The sequence below is a fragment of the Ostreococcus tauri genome (assembly GCF_000214015.3).
Source record: "Ostreococcus tauri WGS project CAID00000000 data, contig chromosome 11, whole genome shotgun sequence".
In the NCBI taxonomy this organism is placed as follows: domain Eukaryota; kingdom Viridiplantae; phylum Chlorophyta; class Mamiellophyceae; order Mamiellales; family Bathycoccaceae; genus Ostreococcus; species Ostreococcus tauri.
Genome location: NC_014436.2, coordinates 139905 through 160200, shown reverse-complemented (window position 1 = coordinate 160200; position 20296 = coordinate 139905). Strand labels below are relative to the sequence as shown.

Sequence of the window (20296 nt, the reverse complement as noted above, 5' to 3'; positions counted from 1 at the left end):
GACTATTTGCTATTGACGCGGATTCACTTCTGGAAGTCTTTGTTCATGCGCTCAGGCAAAATCGAGCACGGAGACTCGGTTGTTTGAGAAGCAGGCGGCAATCTTGGTACCTTCCTTGTTCCAACAAACCTCGAAAATACCTCCCTCGCCGTGGTACGTGCGAATCAAAGTCCCGTCCTTCACGTCCCAGATGTGCAAGTTCTTGTCGAAGGAGCCACTCGCTAGGTACTTGCCGTCGGGACTAAAAGCGACGGAGTACACCGGGTCGGTGTGGCCCTCGAGGGTGTGCAAGCACTTACCCGAGTCAACATCCCACAGCTTGATCGTCGCATCGTACGACGCGGTCGCAAGAATGAGCGGAAGATTAGGATTGTCAGTGCCCGGACCGGTCGGGCTCCACTTGATAGTGTAGATTTCCTTCTCGTGTTCGTTGAGATCGTGTACGCACGTATCTTTCTTCACATTCCACACCTTGGCGGTGAAGTCATCCGAGCAAGACGCGAGGAGCGTACCACTGGGATCCCACTTGATGGCATTGACTTCGTCATTGTGTCCCTTGAACGACTTAATAGGTTTGTCATCACCGAGCTTGCACACGTAGATGGAGTGGTCCATAGAGGAAGTGGCAAACGACTGTGCGTCTCTCCAGTCCACGTCCAGGGTGGGCGCGGAATGGAACGCGAATTGCTGCTTCATCGCGCCCGTGGCCACTTCCCAGACGATGGCCGTCTTGTCCACAGAGCCGCTCAGCAGATACTCGCCTGTCTTGTTCCACTTCAGCGAGAAAATAGGACCCTTGTGCATCTTCAGGCTCCTTACGAGCTTGCCACTCGCATCCCAGATGCGAGCTTGGCCATCGTACGACCCCGTCGCAAGGAGCGTGCCGTCTGCGTTCCAATCGAGCGTGGTGACGTCCTTTTGTTTGCTGCCGTCCGCGGTAAACTCGCCATTCTTTGCCTCATCTGTGTCCATGGCGTCGACGGCGTCACCTTCATCACTCTTGTGCTCCAAAACCTTCGGCTTCGAGAGTTTGGTCTGCGCCTCGCGGCCAGACGGTCCGGCCGGAATCGTCCACAGCCGCGCCGTGCTGTCGCCGCTCCCACTTGCCAGCAATTGTTTCGTCGGATTCCACGCGCAAATAAAAACTTCGCTCGTGTGTCCGTCCAGAATCGTCACCTCATCCGCCTTGATTTCCCTCTCGACGTCGTTCTCGATCTTAATCCCGTTCGCCTCTGCCTTAGCTCGCATCTCTCTCTCCTCCTCCTCTCTGAGCGCCTTTCGCTCCTCCTCTGACATGTTCCTGCGCTTCTCCACGATGGCTTTGAGTTCGTCCACGGTGTGCGAGAGCAAATCTTTCGCACTTAGTATGCTGAAATCCGCGTCGACATCCGTGCCGTCCTACGTTGTCATAAATGCACTCGTCAGTCATCGCTCCCGTCGCGAATCGATCGTGTTCAACATCAATTCTCGAAATGCATTCTTAAAATGCATTCCAAGGCGATTCGAGTTGAAATCTGCGATCGAGCGCCCGCGCGACGCATCGTCGCGCTACTTTCGTCACGGAATCCAACGTAAAGGATTTTAAAACAACGACACACACGTACATCGTTCAGATTCGCCTCGATCTCGCAGTACTGCAACCCTTTCTGCGTGAAGGCGATCAACGCGCCCGGTGGAATTTTCTCATCCCCCTCCGCGACTTTCGCTCCGTCCACGCGCGATTCGTGCCCGAGCGCGAACGCGGCGTGGGTAAATCCATTCTCAAGCAAATATCGGTAGACGAGATAGTTCATCTCGTCGCTCGTGAGCGCCATGGTGGGTGGAAATCTCGCTTCGCGCGCGATCGTGGACCCAGGGTTTGCTTCTCGACAACCGCGCGCGCCTCTCGCGCACCGCGCTCGATCACCGACGCGACGGCGCGCGTGGACGGAGAAAATACGCGCGAACGCCGCGCGCGCGAGGCGACCGCGCGCGGGGCGTCGCGGAGTGCGGCCCCGGCGCCGAGGTGCGCCGCGGTCGTTTTCCATCGACGTGTACGCCCTTCAATACGTGGACTGGCATACGTGACACATCGCGACCGCCCCGCGGGCGTCGACGCGCGCGTCGGCGTCCGCGGCGCGCGCCGGGGCGCTCGACGGGCGCGTCCACGGGCGCGGGCGCGACGCCATGCCCGGTCTTCGCCGTCTGCGCGACGGGCGTGGGAACGGGACGGACTTTTGGCTCTCGCCCAACCGAACGAAATCCTGGACCGCGCGCGCGCGCGCGCGGGCGTCGGTCGAGGACGAGCGAACGGAGGGAGAGCGCGTGGACGACGCGTCGTCGTCGTCGAGCGATGTGTGCGCGGAGGAGGAGGGGAAGACGGGGCTCGACCAAGCGCCCGCGGTGTTCGTCGGTTTTCCGCACGCGTCGTACGTGTGCGGGACGTGTCGAGACGTGTACGACGATCCGGTCGTCGCGAGCGATGGAGAGACGTACTGTTTGAAGTGCGTCCCGCGAGGGTTGGAGGTTGGTGCGACGGAGAACGCGGAGGTGGAGGATGGGATACAGGCGTTGGCGGTTTTGTGCAGACGGGCGCTGACGCTCAGGAGGAACGCGAACGGCGAGAGCGAGTGGACGTGGAAGGCGGACGGATGTGGAGAGAATGGGATTAGATTACGTATGCGAGACGTACACGATCGCGAGTGTGGGTTCAGGCAGAGACGGTGTTGGTACCCGCACGCGACGAGACACGAGGCGACGGCGCGAGACGACTCTCGCGCGGGGAGGGATTATTGTGGATATATGACGACCAAGTTCGCGTACGCGGCGCACGCGGCGACGTGTGAGTGGCGTGCAGAGAAATGTGACGTGGTTGGGTGCGAGGAGATGGTTCCGCATTGCAAGCGCGAGCAACACGTACGCACGTGTCCGAAGGCGCGCGTATCGTGTCCGAACGCATGCGAGTGGGAGGGCGAGCGAGGAGATTTAGCCACGCATCGCGCGTCTTGCGAACGCGAGTATGTTAAGTGCGAATTTATCGATCTCGAGCGCGAGCACGGCGCCGGATGTATGCACGGGTGCGAAAGAGCACTCATTGAGGCGCATAGACACGAGTGCGATTTCCGTCCGTGGTGCTGTCCAAGCTGCAATCTCGTTATAAACGCGATAAACGCTTCGGTGCACGCAATGAAATGTGGAGACGCTCGCCAACGATGTCCCAGGTGCCGCGCCATGGTACGAGAGGCGGCTTTTAAGGCGCACACAGAGCACTTTTGCGCTGGCTCTGCGACGAGTTGCGCGTACGCGTCTTTCGGTTGTCGAGAACAAGGGACGCGCGAAGAACTGCGCCAGCACGAGCGCGAGTCGGCGCCAAGACATTTACGTCTAGTCGTTAAGTCTCTCGATGACGAGCGATCGAAGGGTCTGAAGCAAGCGAAAATAATCGAGCGCATGGAGAAGGCGCTGACGAAATTTGGCGAAGACTATTCAAATTTAACCAGTAAAGCGGCGGAGCGCGTGAAATTCGTAGAGTCTAGGGCCATAGAACAGATAGAAACCTTACAGGCGCATCTTGAGGCGAACAAGAGAGCGTACGAAGAACACGTCGAGGCCTTGAATGAAGAGATTGACAAGTTGAAGGCGGAGCGCGACGCCGCAGTTGATGCGGACGCACACCTCGCCAAGCTCGACTCGGCCATCACGATAGAGCAAGCGAATGTACTCATAGCGGCATCTAAGGCAGAGTTCACGAAGTGCACCACTCAGCTAGCAAAGCTCACGGTCGCGATTGAAGCTAGTGAGAGGCAGTGGGAAAACGATATACAGAACGCACAGTCGAGGGATGAAGAAATCGCTGAGCGCTGCAGACGCGAGGTCGAGTCCGTTCTCGCGACGCAAGAAAGTGACGGCATCGTAGACGCGATCTCGCGCGTGGACACACTCTCCTCGGAAATACGCGAGTTGAGCAGGACGATGAACTTAGATTTGTTGGCTCTCGCCGAGAAACAGAACGAACTCGAAGCGCTTTGGAGAGCGTCAAACGAATCTTGGCGGCCTCCATTGACTCCGTTAGCATCGGCGGTCACTCGTTCAAGAAGTTCGCCATCACCTTCAAAGGCAAGAAGACGTTTCAAATCGAGCGGTACGGCCTCGGCGAGTGAAACAACGTCGGAGAAATCTATTCGCCGACTTGGAAGCGCGACGATGGCGGCGTCGCGCGCAACCGACGACTGGGACGGCATGCACGCGCCTCCGCCGCCGAGTTTTATCGCGAGCACGGACGGGTCCGATGGTTTGATCTCACCGCCGGCTTCGACGAATCCAAGCGAGGCGGAGGCTCCGATCCAGGCGACCCGCCACGCCGGCGTCAACATCGCCGGCGCAACCGACGACTGGGACGGCATGCACGCGCCTCCGCCGCCGAGTTTTATCGCGAGCACGGACGGGTCCGATGGTTTGATCTCACCGCCCGCTTCGACGAATCCAAGCGAGGCGGAGGCTCCGATCCAGGCGACCCGCCACGCCGGCGGCGATGACGTCTTCGGCGCCGCGCGTTCACTCGCGTCGGGGAGTCGATCGAAGACCTCCGCTCCGCCCGCCGCGCCTCCGCGTCCACCCTGGATCGAATTCGATGATGACTAACCCACCCTCGTCATCGCCCTGAGTGTACATGTAAACGACGCACCGACCATCGCCAAAGGCGCCTTCACGCTCGGAACCGCACTCGCTCGCGCGCCGCCGTCATGCCACCCGTCGTCGTCGGTGTCGACGGCGGCACCGGAGGCGTGCGCGCCGGCGTCTTCGACCTCAACGGCACCCCCCTGGGGTTCAGCGAGCGATCGTACGCGACGACGTTCCCCGAACCGGGACGAGCCGAACAGAATCCAAAAGATTGGATCGATGGACTCGGGCTCGCGGTGCGCGATGCCTTAGCGAGCGCGAACGTGGACGCGTCGGACGTGCTGGGGATGTGCGTAGATACGACGTGTTGCTCTGTCGTTGCCCTCGATGCGAACGGGGAGGCGCTGATGCCGTGCGTGTTGTGGATGGATGTCCGAGCGAGCGAAGAGACGCGAGAAGTCTTGGCGACGAGCGACGACGCTTTGCGGGTGAATTGCGACGGACGCGGGCCCGTGAGCGCGGAGTGGATGATACCAAAGGCGTTGTGGATGAAGAAAAATCGACGGGAGGTATACGACGGCGCTTCAATGATTTGTGAGTATCAAGACTTCATCAACCTGAAACTCACTGGGCGGTTTTGCGGGTCGAGGAATAACGTCGGTGTTCGATGGCACTTCGACGCCGGTGAACCGCCCAGGACAATGTTGGAGAAACTTGAGATGAGTGAGTTATTGTTGAAGTGGCCGAGAGAGATCTTGGACATGGGGAGCGTGATCGGGGGATTGACGCCCGTTGCCGCAGCAAACTGCGGGTTGCTCGAGGGAACTCCGGTGATTCAGGGAGGGGCTGACGCGTTCGTGGGCATGGTGGGTTTGGGGGTGATCGAGCCTGGACAAATGGCGCTCATCACCGGGAGTTCACACCTGCACTTAGGGGTGACGGATGAGGAATTCCATGCGGCGGGAATTTTTGGAACGTACAGAGCTGCGCTCGTGGAGAGCGCGCCGTTCGTCGTCGAAGGCGGACAGACAAGCACGGGCTCGGTCGTCCGGTGGTTCAAGGACTTGTGTGGTGGAGGCGATGAGTTTTATGACGAAATGAATCGCGAGGCGAGCGCTCTTCCGCCTGGATGTGAGGGAGTGACAGTGCTCGATCACTTCCAGGGCAACAGAACACCACACGTCGATCCGCTCAGTCGTGGAGCCATATCTGGGCTCACTTTGAAGCACTCGCGAGCACACGTGTACAGAGCCATCCTCGAGAGCGTGTGTTGCGGCACACGACTGATATTCGAGACGATGGAGCGCGGAGGGTACGCGCCGAAGGAAGTTGTCATCGCCGGAGGTACAACGCGCTCGGAACTGTGGTTACAAATCGGTGCCGACGTTACCGGGCTTCCGCACGTGGTGACGGAGTGCACCGATGCCCCTGCGCTCGGATGTGCCATCCTTGCCGCCGTCGGCGCCGGTGCCTTCAAGAGTATTCGTGACGCCGTGAACGCCATGGTGCGCAAGTCTCGAGTTATTATGCCAAACGTCGAAGCGCACGCCGCGTACTCGCGTTATGTCTACCCGGCGTATTTACGCATGTACCCATCCCTGCGTGATGTCTTGGGTTGCAAGCGAGCGCCCGAACGGACGACGAAGAGGCGAGCGATAGTGTGCCCGTCGCTGCTTGCCGCCGACCAAGGAGCGTTGGCGTCTGAGGTCAACCGCATGCTCGACGAGGGCGCGGATTGGTTGCATGTGGACATCATGGACGGTCACTTTGTTCCAAATCTTACCATTGGACCTCCAGTCGTTGCGGATTTGTCGAGGAGAGTCGGTCCCAGAGACGTATTCTTTGATTGCCATCTCAGTGTGAATAATCCTGCCACGCTTGTGCCCGCGCTCGCCAAGGCTGGGGCATCCAGCGTGACGTTTCACATCGAAGTCGTCAACGGCGAACGTGCGGCGGAGCTGTGCAGGACGATTCGCTCGCTGGGAATGCGCGTCGCCGTCGCGTGCAAGCCATCCACATCGTGCGAATCGAGCGGCGTGTACGACCTCTGCGAAGCGGGCCTGGTGGACATGGTTCTCTGCCTCTCTGTCGAGCCCGGATTTGGCGGACAAAAGTTCAAACCTAGCGTGCTCGACAAAGTCCGTTCCCTTCGCTCGCGCTTCCCCGATATCGACATCCAGATGGATGGCGGCGTGAACCCGACGACGGCGGTCGAGTGCGCCGCTGCCGGCGCCAACGTTCTCGTCGCCGGATCCGCCATCTTCTCCGCCCCCGACCCCGCCCACGTCATCTCCCTACTCAGATCGGCAATCGAAAACGCCCACTAGACACCCCGAATCCCTAGCCCTCGACATTGTAACTTGAGCTCGGCGCGCGTTACCACTACCGCATTTCTTGCCATGCCCTTTGACGTCCAGGCCGCGGGTACCGCCCTGTTAGAGGCGCACAGCGCCTCGGTGGCCTTAGCCAAGGCCAAGATCCGAGAGCTCGCGCTTCCGGTGCCGCTCGAGCGTCTCGATGACGTCGCTTTAGTCGTCGTGATTATTTGCACGCTCTTCAGCGTCGCGATCGCCCTGACGCTCACGCGCGCGCTCGGACGCACGGCGAGCGCGTTAAGGTTGTCCACGTCCTCGCGCGCGGACGCCATAGTGCTCATGGGTCCGAAAGGGAGCGGGAAGACGTGTGCGTGGCAGTCGTTGGCGTACGGCGAGCAAAAGTTTGGCACGTGCACGAGCGTGGAGATAAACGAGCTCACGGAGGACGTCAAGGGGAAGGACGCGCGCGGAAGGGAGGTCACGAAACGGAAAGTGCGGGTCATCGACGTCCCGGGACATCCAAAGCTTCGACGAGAGGCGATGCTGTGGTTGAAGCAAGCGAAGGCAGTGGTGTTCGTCGTGGACAGCGTGACGGTGGCGAACGAACGGAAGGAGGTGGCGCAGTTTCTGTTCTCAATCTTGAGCGACGAGAATTTTCAGCGACGGCGTTTACCGCTCATGCTGGCGTGTAACAAGGGCGAGAAGCTCACGGCGCATCCGCCTGATTTCATCCGGAAGCGCCTCGAGCGAGAAATCGAAGCCGTGCGACGCGCCGCCGAGGGAGAGCTCCCGAGCATGGCTATCAACTCCAAGCAGCGTCGGGCGAACGCTGCGGCGCAGAAAAAACGTGACAAGTATCGAACGCTCGGCCAAAGACCCGGCGAGGCGTTCACGTTCGACGCCTTCGCTCGCGCCACGGCGTGTCCTCCAACGACGTTCGACCGCCTCTCTGCCGTGAAAAACCAAGTCGAACCGCTCCGCGATTTCATCGTTCGTCTCCGACACTAGTGTATTACAATCTCTAGTCTCGTCTAGCCATCGTTGTTGCCTGAATCGACGCTTCAACCGCCGACACGCAACATATAATCCGTCCGTTCTACACCTCGCAGGTGGGCCCCGCCCCCCCTTAAACCCTCAGGCCTGACTCAACGACGTCATCGACATTGCTCGACGCTCGACGACCATGTACGCGACGTCCACCCTCACCGCCCGTAACTCCGCGTTCGCGACGAACGCGCTCGGCCAGCAGGTACGCATCTCGATGACGCTCGTGCGTCGCGTCGCGGCGACGAGGGCGATTTATTCGCACGCGCGAATTAAAGCCCTAGGTTTCGCCGCCGCGAGGAATGATGACGCGAACGCGTACGCGGCGACGCTGGCGTGGACGTGAAGACGCGACATGCGTGAGAATAAGATTACTGACGATTGTCCTACGTTCCGCTACGCGCAGAAGTCGAGCTCGGTGACGTCCCGAGGACGCCGCACGACGCTCGAAATCGTGGCCAAGAAGAAGTGGGAGAAGCAGGCGCTCACGCCGCGAGGCCTCCCCGTGCGCATCCCTATGCACGTGAAGACGGGTGATAAGGTGCTTGTGATCTCCGGCGCGGACAAGGGTAAGGTGACGGAGGTCGTTGAGGTGTTCACGAAGACTGGCGAGGTGTTGTGCAAGGATGTCAACGTGAAGACAAAGCACATCAAGCCCCGAGGCGAGGGCGAAACCGGTTCCATCATTCAGCGTGAGTTCCCGGTGCACCACAGCAACGTTCAGCACTACAGCGAGGCGCAAAAGGTGCGGTCGCGCGTCGGCACGGCGGTTGTCGACGGGAAGAAGGTTCGCAAGTTGGTCAAGACGGGTGAGGTTTTGGCGAACTAGACTTGCGCGATGGTAAGAGGCGCACGCTTTAGGTACCGGTAGGAGAGACATGTGTTTTTAATCAATGGATCGATTCATTCTTTGGTGTCGCGAACGGATGCACGCGCGCGACAGAGACGGTGATCGACAAGGTTCTTTTGCGACTGTTTCAATGCAGGGCTACGACCCGGAAAGTAAGGGTACAAACGCCGACAGTGGTGTAGCCACGTCGGCGAAGAGAAAAGAATAAAGAGACCGCCTCCTGACGAGCTTCTTGACTTACGCGAGCGAAAAACCATGTTTCAGCGCCGCCTCCCAAGTTAAATCTATGCGCGTATGGTCGATAGCACCTACCTCGTGGTGGTCCCACCCCTCGAGAGCGTGCACCAAGGCCCCGGCATGGCACGCGTGAACATGACCGCGCGGCATGGTCATCTCACACGAACGGAAGTCTTTCGACTCCCTGGGAAGCTTAAAAGCGGGGAGATCGGTGTACACGCAATCCTTGCGGCTCTCTGGGATCGGTGGCACGACAAACTGATGGAACGTCGCGCCACGTGGTGCACTCTTTTGATCCTTCATGCTGCAGTGCTTGCCGATGACCCAGTCCTTGATGTTCGCGCCGTCAGTCAGGCTCGTCGACTGAACAAAGAGGTGCTGATCCTTCTTGGGCGCTTCTGCGCGAATCATCTCGAATCTTTCTTCGCTCGTCGTGTACATCACCACCCGCACCCCTCGCTCCGCGCAGTAAAGCGCAATGGCTCGCCCGAGCTTGGAAGTCGCCCCGGTGAGGAAAATTTCCTTGCAGTCGTTCGGAATCTTCTGCAAAATTGCCGCCGCAGTGAGGGTGTTCCCGTGCACGACCCTGGTCTTCAGGGACTTCCCGTGCTTGTTTACGAATAGCGCACCGCCACCGTTCAGCGCCTCATTCTTATTCAGCGCCCCCAAACCCACGACTTGAACGCCCGATTTGTCGGCATCCAAAATCGCTTCCTCTATCTTCTTGTTGATGTGATTGAACTCACTCTTCATGAAGAATTGAAACCCCCACGCCGGCGTCACCCACGTCTCGCAGTTCAGTGTCTTCAGCCTGTGTCGATCAGCAACGAATGACTTGCCGAAAACGCGTAATAACAGGACGAACGGAACACAAAGCGGCCAAAACGGCTTCAGCCACCACTCCGACACGAACGGTCGGGATGAGAAGCTTCGAAGAACGAAGGGTAGGTGAAACACGCTCAATAACTCGGTTCCGTGCGCCATGAACACCACCTCCGGCGCTTTGACTGGTACCGCGTTCCCCGTGATAGCCTTCTCATACAGCTCGTCGCTTGTAACGTCAGCCGTGCCGTAGACGTAGTCGTACAGCGGCATGAAGAGGCAAAAGTTGGTATGCACGCGGGAGTGATGCAGCGAGTGGTAGCTTGGGGTGTAGATGAGGTACTTCATCCCCGGCAAGCGCATGAACCATCTCGGGACAAACTCAAAGTTGCAGTGCCCGATAGCGTTCAGGATATCGAAGCCGATCAGATACGTGTAGAACATTGCGATGTCGCCGCCGCCGAGCGCCCACGTGCCGAGCAGCGGAATCGCAAAGTTCGCCGTGTACATCAAGTGTTCCATGAACGGGTGAACGCTACCAGTGATGGGCTCCGTAACGAAACTCGCATGATGATGCGAGTGGTAAGCGCTGTACAGCTTGTGGTGATGGAGCGCGCGATGGAGCCAGTAATAGATGAACTCCGTCGGCCCCGCGTGCAAGAGCGCGAGCTGCGCGAATGACTTACCAGAGTAGAGCGGAAAATCCTTGAACCCCAAACCCGGCATCCAGTGTACCGCCGCGATGACCAGAGTTTGAAGCAATATGTAATCATCCCAGTGGTCTTCGCGATCGACCTGCTTGAAGTCTATTCCCTTCGCCTGTATCCGCGTGTTCCTCGTCCACGCGTGTACTCTCGAGAGGCTTATCCAAAGCTGCGCGTTTACGTATCGCGCCGCCGCGATTGCCAACAAGTGCCAACAGAACGAATCCGCGTCATCTTTCCCCAACGCGACGGCAAGTACAAACGGCGCGAACACCGCGTACTTCAAAGCGCCGACGTTCGCCCACGGGAAATCGTACCACACCCCCGGGCGCGTCGCCATCTTCGCGCACAGCCTCTGCTTTCTCGCTTTTCGATCGATCCCTCGACGCCCTCACACCCGCTACACGCCCCGTTTCGCCCCAACGCCGCGCGCGCGTCAACGATCGGCTTCAGTTGAGTCCTCGAACAGCCCTCGCGCGTCCTTCAACTCCCTCGAGCGCCCACAAGCGCGTCGAGCACGACGCAAACGTCGACGAACGCCACTCTCTGGTCCCGCCGCCGCGCTCGATGCGATCGCTTCAACGCTCGCTCGCTGAGGTCCCGCGCGCTGTGAAGCGACGGTTCTTCGGTTGGAATAAATACGACGCGCCGAACGGTGCCTCGATGCACCGCGTGGCGACGTCGCCGTCGACGTGTGCGGCGGCGACGTCGTGGGGCGAGAGCGACGTCATCGTTTTTCGTGGAAAAACCCGGGAGTGCGGTTGAGGCGAGACGCCGCGTGGTCGTTACACGTACTTTCTAATACTTGAGCGCGCTCGAGCGAAGGGCTAGGTGCTTGTCGAGCTCGTCCCAGAAGAACTCGAAAGCGGCTCGGTCGCCGTGACGCTGGGTTCGACTCACGGTGATGGTTTTGACGTTCCAGGTCTTGACGACGTCGATCTCCGGGTCGCCGTCGAATCGGGCGTGAAAGCCACGAATCTTCGAAAATGTCTCGACGAGATCACCGTCCTCGACGCCGCGGAAGGGCCAGTCTTTGAATTGCCACTTGGCTCCGAGAACGAAGCAGGCTGCGACTCGCGCCCAGTCTTCCGATCGCTTGTGCGGGGCCTTTTCGGTGACCTCGTACTTGATCTTGGATCCGTCGCGCTTGTACGTGCGCGAGATGTACACCGAGCTCGATTTCTTCGCTCCGGACTTTTGCACGACGTCCCAGGGGGTGAATTTTCCGTTTTGTAAGAATTCCTTGGCGTTGAACATGTTTAACACGACCTTTTGGTTGAACCCAGCCGGCACGATGATGATCGGGATGCCGCCCGGGATGCCAGACGTCTTCTTCTTCACAGGCGCCTTGGCTGGCATCGCGCTCGGCTTGCGCGCCGATACCGAGGAAGGACCGCTCGGTGCGGATGGTTGCGCCGCAGGCGCCGTACGTCGCTCCGATGGGACGTCGATCCCGTTCGCCACGCCCGGATTAGGACCGCTCAAGAAGGAGGCGTTCGTGTCCAAGTTCATGAAATCAAAATCGCTCCCGACGTGCTCTCTCCAAAACACCTGCTCCTTCACGTCGCGGTACCTCTGATTTTTCACCCCTTTTGCTAAGTCTTCCGCCTGCTGTTTCTCTTCCTGCAGGCGCTCCATCTCTTCCTCCGGCGCCTTGAAGAAGGCCAAGACGCTCGTCATGTCCTTTGGCGCTCGCAAGACAGAGTTCCTATCTCTCAACACGCGCTCGCGCGGGACCCCGTCCTCATCCTCGTCCTCCCTCGCCCGCTTCCCAGCGTCTATACCCGCCTCATCGTCCACGAGCACCGCCGTGACGTCTATCCGCTCGCTCGTCGCTTTCTTCCCCGTGAGATAGTCGATCAAATCGTTCCTGTCAAGCATGGACAGCGTCGCGAACCCATCCGCGATCGCCGCCTTCATATACGCCGTGTGCGCCATCGACGGGTTCTGCACATGGTGCTTGATGAAGTACCATATCTGCTCGACCTTTAACAGCTTATTCCCGACCTTGGATCGGTAATTTGTCTCCGCGCTTCGCCTCAGCGGGACGTCTGCTTCCCTGAGATGGATCTCATTCGCGTCGTGCGTCGATCTTCGCGCGGTTAAATCTCGTCAGTCGCTCAGTCACAACACGTTACATATGAATACGCGTCGTTCGAGCCCGTTCACGTTCGCTGCGATCGAGCACGCACGCGGAGATGTGTCCGTTTACGACGTGATCTCGAATCAGCCGCAACGCGTCCATTTCGACCGCTTTACGCGATGATCACGCCCGTTCTAGCGCGTTGACGCTTGGTCAGAGTTCGTTCACGGGCGGTGTCGTCGACGGCGACGAATCGCGACGCGAGCGCTCGACGATGGGCGCGGGCGTGTGAAGATCTGAGCGGGTGGGCCACAGCCTTAGGGTATGACGAAGCGTCGCTCGAGAGCGGGGTCGAGCAACGAAGCTTTTGAAGGGACACGATGGAGTTCGTGGAATAATCAGCGTCGAATTAAAATGTACATATATGCTCGCGTTACTTTGCGGCGTCTCGGCAGAGCGCGGAGACGCGCGCGCGGGCGTCTCGCGCCACTCCGGGGTCTCGATTGACGATGCGGAAGAGTTCCTCGTCGCCACTTCGTGATGGCGCGATGGCGCACCATTCTGGGCACGTTCGCGTGAGAATGCGTATAGAATCGATCAACTCATCGTTCGACACCGGTGCCCGCGCGTTCGTGCGAGCAAGCTCGTCGAGGAGGAGATTAAGCTCCATGACACGGCGCTTCCCGGCGGCGAACGTTGAACGCACCGCATCAAAGACTTGCGGCAGTCGACCGTACAATCTGCGGCGCTCGCGATCGGCGACGGCGACTGGGGAGTTGTACGCGTCCACCACGGCCTGACGCTCGAGTACGGCCTGGATCGCGCTCTTAGAAAGTCCCTTACACTCAGGACCCAAATCCGACATCGTTCGAATGAGCTCGCCCTCACTCACGCGCTCCTTTGACTCACCCAAGATGGGTGCGCTCGACGACGACAAAAGTCTCGGCTCCACTCTGCGTTGCTCTTCCTCATCCTCGAGCTCGATCTCCGCCAACTCCGGAAGTTCGACGCTCTCGAGATCGAAATCGTCTCGCCACGTCTCCATCGTCGCTCCGCTCGCGTCCGAACCGTGCACTTTTGCCACCGTCTCGATCATCCGAACGCGAATCTCTTCGACGCGCGCTTTCATCGCCGCTAGCCCCGTCACATCACCATTCGCTTCATCACCGTCGCCGAAATCCACCTCCACGCGCACCCGCCTCGCGTCCGTCCTCGACCCTCTCGCTCGCAACCGCACGCCGCCGCCGCTCAACGCCGCAACCAACCGCAGCGTCTCAAGCGTGCACCTAGACCCAGTCGCCCGCTCAACGTTCGCACACACCGCATCTGCGTTCGCCAGGATCCCTCTCGCGCGCATAAATCGCGCGACGAACAACGTCGACTCGCACGCGTCGAGCGCCCGTCTGAATTTCATCGGAAGCGCCCGTCCATCCGTCATCGTCCCCGCTCGCCCTCCCTCCGACGCCGACGCCGACGCCCGCGCGCGCGACGCTGCATCACGCGCGTTCTCCCTCGACGCCGCTCCGTCGCTCGCGTCCGCCTCGCCCTTCGTCCGCTTCGTCGACGACACGTTCGAATCGTTCGCCTGGCGTCGTTTTGAATTCAAATTCGCACCATCCCCATCCTTCTCCGACGCCGACGCCGCGCCCGCGCGCGCGCCGACGTTGGCGTCGATCGCGTCGAGGGCGAGTCGGGCCATGACGCGCCCGCGCGACATCGCGCGTGGGCGTGCGGGGCGCGGCGCGGCGGTCGAGCGCGTTCGTGGTGCTCGCACACGCGGGTGTGGATACGCCATCGACGACGACGCGCGATGACGATCCGCGCGCGATCGTCCCGCACCGCGCGACGGCGACGACGAACGGACGGGCGATGGCGACGCGGGCGATCGCGCGCGCGATCTCGGTCGCGCCCGCGCGCGCGCGAGCGGGCGAACGCCCCGCGCGCGGCGCGGCGCGTTCGCGCGGGCGGGCGTGGGAGACGTCGCGCGCGCGCACGTTCGTCCCGTCCGCGCCCACGCGCGCGGGTGCGGCGGTGGCGTCGACGCGGACGTCCACGGTGACGCCGCGGGCGTCGAGCGTGGACGATGACGTGGTGGTGGTCCCTGGGGATTACCGCGTCGGGGGAATTCTGCTCGCCGTGGCGGCGCTCACGGGACCGGCGTTGCACCTGTGGACGCAGTCTGTGATTCACGGCGTCTTGGGTGGGTTTTTGTCGTTCCAAGCGTCGCGCGTGCGCTTTCGATTCACCCGAGAGGCGATTGAGGTGGTGTTCATCGAGCCCGGGGCGAGCGACGAGACGGCGGCGAACGTCGACGTGGCGACGAGCGGCGATAATAAGCTCCAAGGCGGGGGTGAGAACCGCTGGGCGTACGACAGTATCACGAACTGGGAGTTCTGGTGGCCCGGATTTCCATGTCTCGTGTACTTCAGGGAGACGCAGACGAAGAGCGATGGACAGCCACACTTTTTCCCGATCATCATGGATGGCGAGTTGCTGTACAAGGTCATGCTCGATCGGTTCCCGAAGAGCGTGAACGAGAAGCCGTCTCCGAGTGAGTGGAGCTTGGATTTGGCGCTCGAGCAAACGTCCATCGGGAGACAGATCAAGGAGAACCTCACGGACGAGCAGCGCCAAAAGGTGAAGGAACTCAAGGGGATTCCGTATCTCGACAAGAACTAATACGCGCAATAAAATATATCAACGAGACACGAATACGTAAGGTCACGCTGTCGACCTTTGTTGTAATCTATTCAGTGACACTCTCATCACACGGGCTAAGTACGAGCGGAGAACGCGACCGACTGGGAGCTTTGTTGACTATTTTTTCGAGAAGGATGTACCATCCGCGCTGAGCTTGTCCTGAGCGACGAGTCCGAGCAAAAACTGCTCCAGATCCTCGATGGACTTATCGTACACCGGGTCGACGACGAACATTTTCAGCATGTTGTGGATACGATCCAGCGAGAGACTTGGGAAGTTAGTGAGCATCCCCATGACGTATTGTTCGTACACCATCATACCCGCCGCCGCGCTTTCTTCCGCCGTGACGACACCACTGATGTGCTCGTCGTCGTTATGCACGCCGTCCATCGCGTCAACCTCGTCCGTTAGTTCGGTGAGCGCGTACACGACACCTTGTCCGTCATTTCGCTCGATAAGCACGCCGTGATTTATCCACACGGCTATTCGCCTTCTCAGAGCGTCTACGCTCACGCCAACTTCGTGGGCCAAATCGCTCGCGCGCCAACTTTCCGCGCGCTGAAAGTGGTGAAGAATCGTCGCCTGCAGCGGATTGACGCTCACCTCAAACGTGCGATCGTTGTGCGTGACGTCCATGACCACTATTCCCAGTGCCGGTCTCCATTCCATCTTTCGAGGCGCCTTGATTTGATGATATCGCTTTGCGTACAGATCCATCTGTTCCTGAATCTCTTGCGGAAGCTTAAAGTCCGTCACGTCGGTCGAGAACGCGGGCCAGAACATGGATGAAACGATCGTCGCTTCAACCGGAGTGTGCATCAGTATGTCGTTCGCGCGTCGATCCTTCGCCGACGGCGTTCCAGTCGTTGGCTGCACCTTGATGTTTGCGTTGGTACGCTTGCTATCCGCGAAATCCTTCAACATCACCTCGCAGTTGTGCAGACTTCCCTCCCCGAATCGGAGCTTCAACAACTCCAGCGCGTGCATCTCACGATCGGTATCGTACGTCGTCTTGGCTAAGAGCTTCTCCGCAAGCATAGTGCGATATTCGTTGATAAAGAGTTCCTTTGAGCCGTAAATGCCCACCAAGAGACCGATGATGTCTCCGCCCTTCCTTCGTCGCCCACGACTCGCCGCAGCCTCTGTTTCCACCGGTTCGGGCTCCCACGCATCCCATCCCGACAAGACCTGCTGCGTCTGGACAATGTCGTCCTCGTGCGCGTCCTCAGTTATCGTCGCGGCGATGGCAACCATCTCGGCGGTGATGCTATCCATGCGATCCAAGTTGTCCGCGTCCATCAAGCCGACGCTCGGATTCGGCGCAGGCACGCTCGATTCGGCGAATTCCATACTCTCGCCTCGCGCTAAGCGCCCGAGCTCTGCGTACAGCGCGCCTTCGCCGTCGCCCTCGCCGCCGCCACCGTCGTCGGTTAACATGGTGACTACGCAGCGAATTGTGTCCTTGCGCTCACGCAAATATTCCTTGATCGGTCCGCTCACGAGCTCAAGAACGACGCCCGAGGGGTCGAGTTCGAGCAGGGTTTTGATCGTCCCTATGTACTGCTGTACGATATCCACAGTTGAAGCCCCCGCATGGAGTAGACGCGAGCGCGTCGCGTCGACAAAGGAGTCCACGAGCACCGAGTGCAGCATCGTGTTCTGCAGACATGTGCGCAAATCCGTAATTGCCGGCAAAGAATCAGGGTACTCGACGATGATGTCGAAGAGTTCGTGAATACGAAGCGCGCCGAGATGTTCGTACACAGCGTACTCGAGCCTACCGCGCCACGAATCGATCGCCGCGCCGTCGTTCGCACTCAGGCTCAGCGCCGTCTTGAAAAACTCGAGTGGCACGGCGCGAACCCACCGCAAGGTCGCCCTGAGTTTCGGCGCATCGAACGCGCCCTCACACCGTCGGACGACGTGTTGCTGCACGCACCCTCCGAGCGCACGCGCCGCTGCGTTCTCCGCGACGCGTCCGAGTGATTCGTGACATTTCGCGAGCGCCGTGCGCATCTCCGCTGTTGCGGCGCTCCACAGTAGTCCCATCACCTCCGCGCATCCCGCGATGTCCATAGAGATCGTGCCCTGACGCTCCAACATATTCGTCTCCATCAAATCATTCTCCTCGTCATCGCTCGTCTCTCCCCACCGTCGACGCACCGCTCGATCGTACTCTTTCGCCTGAACGCGATACCACGCGCTTAAAATCGCCGACAGCCGCGGAGGTCCGCGCGCGCACACCATCGCCCCCACCTCCGCATCGAACACCCGCACGAACGCTTCCACGCTCGCAGACGTCTCATTTTCACTCCTCGCGCGCGAAGAGAACGCCCGCGCGCGGCATCGTTCGCTCTCGACGATCTCGGCGAATTTCAGCGTCGCCGGCGCCGCGCGCTCGCGCGTCCACGCGTCCAACCTCTCGTCGCTCACACCGTCGTTCAGCGCGCGTACGAGCGTCGCCGGCACCTCACACGACTTGCACCACGCCTCGAGCGCGTCCTTGCCGACGCCCGAGGCGAAGGCGCTGAGAAACGCGCGTTCGAGAACGTCGGAGCAATTCGAACGACGGAGCGTCGCGAACGCCTCGTCGACGTCCTTCGCGCTCAATGCGCTCGTCGAGGGATCGTTCGCGGCGAGTGATCGAGCGAGACACCACGCGTCGACAGCCATCTGCCGCGCGAGGTGAACGCGAGCGGTGGAGTGGTGTGGGGAGCGACAGCTGAAAAGCGGATTGTTCAAACGCGAACGTCGCGTCAAACGACTCGGCGATACCCTATGAATGTTGGTGCTAAACTACAGAGCGCGGTTCGCTAGACGTCTAAGAGGTGGTCTACATCGGACACTTTGCGATCGGGCGAGCGCTGGAATGGCGAGGACGATCGGTCGATGGAGTGGACAACGTCGCTCGGAGCGACGCGCTTGCCGATGAAGGGCAAAACGATGAGCGCGACGGCGGTCCATTGCGTTAATGTGAGCGGCTCGCCGAAGAGGTAACAGCTCAGGAGGACGCTGATAACTTGTCGCGCGGTCATGAGTGACGCGAGGACGACGGCGGAGTAGGCCTTGATGGTGTACGCGATGCTAAACTGAGCCACGGTTGAGGCGACGCTCAGGATGAAGATGTCTCGGGAAATCGCCGAATGCTCGTACACGAATCGCAGAGCCACTGTCAATTGGTTCGTGCATACGATCCACACAAAGCTGAACATGGTCGTAAAGAGTGAGGTGAAGAAAACCTGCGCCGTGACTGTGACGCGATCGCGTCGATACATCGTCTGCTGATAACTCGACGTAAAGCCGTCACAAACGAAATACATGAGCAAGATGAATATACCTACTTTCATCGACCACTGACGCGCCGCCTCGACGCCGAGGTCGCTCTGCATCTCAAACTCCCTTTCCACCTTGCTCTCCCACCCGCGATTGACGACGAAGAGGAAGCATCCCAAGGTAACGACAAACGCCTCAACGTACTCGCGCAAAATAAATTTCCTCCCGTCTAAAAAGTATCCCCAAATCATCACCGGCACCACCTTCATCGTCTTCGCCAGCGTGCTCACGCTAAACGAGAGATACTTCAATACTTCGTACTGGCACAGCGTGGACAAGAGATTACTCACGGATACCGTGGCATAATCTTTCGAGCTCGCTCGATTCCGCCCGCCCCACCCGAGCGCCGCCGCCAGCGTCCCCGCCACGATCATCGACATCCACCGATTCATGAACACCAAGAACATGGTCGTGGTGAACACGTCTCCTTCGCCCTCGCCGACGTTCGCACCCTCCCCTCGCGTCCACTCCAAGGCGCCGAACCGCGTGCTCTCTCGCAACACCCTCCGCCACGTCGCGGACGCGTCCTCGTTCGAGACACCGTCTCTCGCGTACGGCAGCGTCATCACGCGCTCCTGCAGCACCCCGTACACGGTGAGCGAACCGATCGTCCCGAGCGCGCACGCGGCGAACCGCACGGCGGGAAAGAGGATCGCACTCGTCGGCGTCCTCGAGGACGCGTCATCGTTTTGCCTCTCGCTCGACATTCTCTTCGAATCTAGGACTCGCGCGGACGCCGAGGCGTCGCCGAGACGATCGCGCGCGTTCAGTGACGCGTCGGCCGAGCGCTTTGACATCGAGCGTCGCGACGCGCCGAGGGATGCGCGTCCGGAAGTGAAGCCCGAGGGGCGAGCGGGACGAGACGAGAGACGACGCGATCATCGCGCGTAGGTCGATCGAGGGTCGAGCCGTACGTTTTTTGGTGAATACTTGGTAGATTTTTGTACATGCCATCGCGTGGTCCACGACGGCGTCTAGCGGAGCAAGGGATCGGGCGTGAGCACGGCGGCGACGAGGTCACCGCCAAATTTGGAGCTCGCGACGACCAACACGACGAAGAGCACGAGAAACTCCGCGCTGGCGTTCACGACGACCTCTTTGCGTCCATCCTCGAGTTCGGTGATATCTATGGAGAACCACTCTCGCAAGGCGTTGGAGATCGATCCCAGAAGACCGCTCGGGACGTCGTCGCTCGCGCGTCTCTTCGGCTCTCGCGAGCCGTCTCGAGCGACCGCACCCTCTTCACCTCGCGCGCGCGCCTCCTCCTCGGACCCCACCGCAGCGTCCACCTCGTCGTCCACGAAATCGTTCATCCACGACAGCACGGCGAACAAGCTCGAGAGCTTTCCGTATCGCCGTTCCAACCGCTCGAACGCCGCCGCCGCCGCGCGCGCGATATCCGTCGGCTCCGTCTCTTCCCCAGAATCCACCCGCACCATCAACCGCCGCACACTCTCCTCTCGCTCGATCTCCTCTCGCATCGCCCGCATCATATCCGACGCCTCGGCTCGCTTTTTCTCCCGTCTGCGCTCGGCTCGCGCGCGTCGCCGCGCGCGTTCATCCTTCTCTCGCGCCCCTTCCTCCGCCATACCCCCCCCAAACTTCTGCC

The 20296-nt window shown here is 60.1% G+C and overlaps 12 protein-coding genes across 12 annotated transcripts; 5 read left to right on the top strand and 7 right to left on the bottom strand.

Annotated features, from left to right (window-relative positions):
- Nucleotides 1-51: 51 nt before the first annotated feature.
- On the bottom strand, nt 52-1814 carry OT_ostta11g00820 (Quinonprotein alcohol dehydrogenase-like superfamily; the record flags this gene model as incomplete). Its single annotated transcript, XM_022982960.1, has 2 exons — nt 52-1398; nt 1605-1814. 2 exons carry the CDS (start codon nt 1812-1814, stop codon nt 52-54), a joined length of 1557 nt encoding a protein of 518 aa, XP_022839903.1.
- Nucleotides 1815-2166: 352 nt separating this feature from the next.
- Nucleotides 2167-4620, top strand: OT_ostta11g00810 (Zinc finger, TRAF-type; the record flags this gene model as incomplete). The annotated part of the gene is made up of 1 exon (XM_022982959.1): nt 2167-4620. One exon carries the CDS (start codon nt 2167-2169, stop codon nt 4618-4620), a length of 2454 nt encoding a protein of 817 aa, XP_022839902.1.
- A 101-nt stretch (nt 4621-4721) lies between these two features.
- OT_ostta11g00800 (Ribulose-phosphate binding barrel) lies at nt 4722-6926 on the top strand (the record flags this gene model as incomplete). The annotated part of the gene is made up of 1 exon (XM_003081838.2): nt 4722-6926. One exon carries the CDS (start codon nt 4722-4724, stop codon nt 6924-6926), a length of 2205 nt encoding a protein of 734 aa, XP_003081886.2.
- Nucleotides 6927-6998: 72 nt separating this feature from the next.
- Nucleotides 6999-7922, top strand: OT_ostta11g00790 (Signal recognition particle receptor, beta subunit; the record flags this gene model as incomplete). Its single annotated transcript, XM_003081837.1, has 1 exon — nt 6999-7922. One exon carries the CDS (start codon nt 6999-7001, stop codon nt 7920-7922), a length of 924 nt encoding a protein of 307 aa, XP_003081885.1.
- A 175-nt stretch (nt 7923-8097) lies between these two features.
- Nucleotides 8098-8787, top strand: OT_ostta11g00780 (Ribosomal protein L24; the record flags this gene model as incomplete). The annotated part of the gene is made up of 2 exons (XM_022982958.1): nt 8098-8163; nt 8365-8787. The coding sequence occupies 2 exons, from the start codon at nt 8098-8100 to the stop codon at nt 8785-8787; spliced, it is 489 nt and encodes a 162-aa protein (XP_022839901.1).
- A 258-nt stretch (nt 8788-9045) lies between these two features.
- Nucleotides 9046-10911, bottom strand: OT_ostta11g00770 (Uncharacterised domain Wax2, C-terminal; the record flags this gene model as incomplete). The annotated part of the gene is made up of 1 exon (XM_003081835.2): nt 9046-10911. One exon carries the CDS (start codon nt 10909-10911, stop codon nt 9046-9048), a length of 1866 nt encoding a protein of 621 aa, XP_003081883.2.
- A 458-nt stretch (nt 10912-11369) lies between these two features.
- On the bottom strand, nt 11370-12816 carry OT_ostta11g00760 (RNA polymerase II accessory factor, Cdc73; the record flags this gene model as incomplete). Its single annotated transcript, XM_022982957.1, has 2 exons — nt 11370-12663; nt 12764-12816. The coding sequence occupies 2 exons, from the start codon at nt 12814-12816 to the stop codon at nt 11370-11372; spliced, it is 1347 nt and encodes a 448-aa protein (XP_022839900.1).
- A 271-nt stretch (nt 12817-13087) lies between these two features.
- On the bottom strand, nt 13088-14371 carry OT_ostta11g00750 (unnamed product; the record flags this gene model as incomplete). The annotated part of the gene is made up of 1 exon (XM_022982956.1): nt 13088-14371. One exon carries the CDS (start codon nt 14369-14371, stop codon nt 13088-13090), a length of 1284 nt encoding a protein of 427 aa, XP_022839899.1.
- A 152-nt stretch (nt 14372-14523) lies between these two features.
- On the top strand, nt 14524-15333 carry OT_ostta11g00740 (Protein of unknown function DUF3119; the record flags this gene model as incomplete). Its single annotated transcript, XM_003081833.2, has 1 exon — nt 14524-15333. The coding sequence occupies one exon, from the start codon at nt 14524-14526 to the stop codon at nt 15331-15333; it is 810 nt and encodes a 269-aa protein (XP_003081881.2).
- Nucleotides 15334-15471: 138 nt separating this feature from the next.
- OT_ostta11g00730 (Cullin, N-terminal) lies at nt 15472-18027 on the bottom strand (the record flags this gene model as incomplete). Its single annotated transcript, XM_003081832.1, has 1 exon — nt 15472-18027. One exon carries the CDS (start codon nt 18025-18027, stop codon nt 15472-15474), a length of 2556 nt encoding a protein of 851 aa, XP_003081880.1.
- Nucleotides 18028-18167: 140 nt separating this feature from the next.
- OT_ostta11g00720 (UAA transporter) lies at nt 18168-19394 on the bottom strand (the record flags this gene model as incomplete). Its single annotated transcript, XM_003081831.2, has 1 exon — nt 18168-19394. The coding sequence occupies one exon, from the start codon at nt 19392-19394 to the stop codon at nt 18168-18170; it is 1227 nt and encodes a 408-aa protein (XP_003081879.2).
- A 267-nt stretch (nt 19395-19661) lies between these two features.
- On the bottom strand, nt 19662-20276 carry OT_ostta11g00710 (unnamed product; the record flags this gene model as incomplete). Its single annotated transcript, XM_003081829.2, has 1 exon — nt 19662-20276. The coding sequence occupies one exon, from the start codon at nt 20274-20276 to the stop codon at nt 19662-19664; it is 615 nt and encodes a 204-aa protein (XP_003081877.2).
- Between the last annotated feature and the right edge of the window lie 20 nt (nt 20277-20296).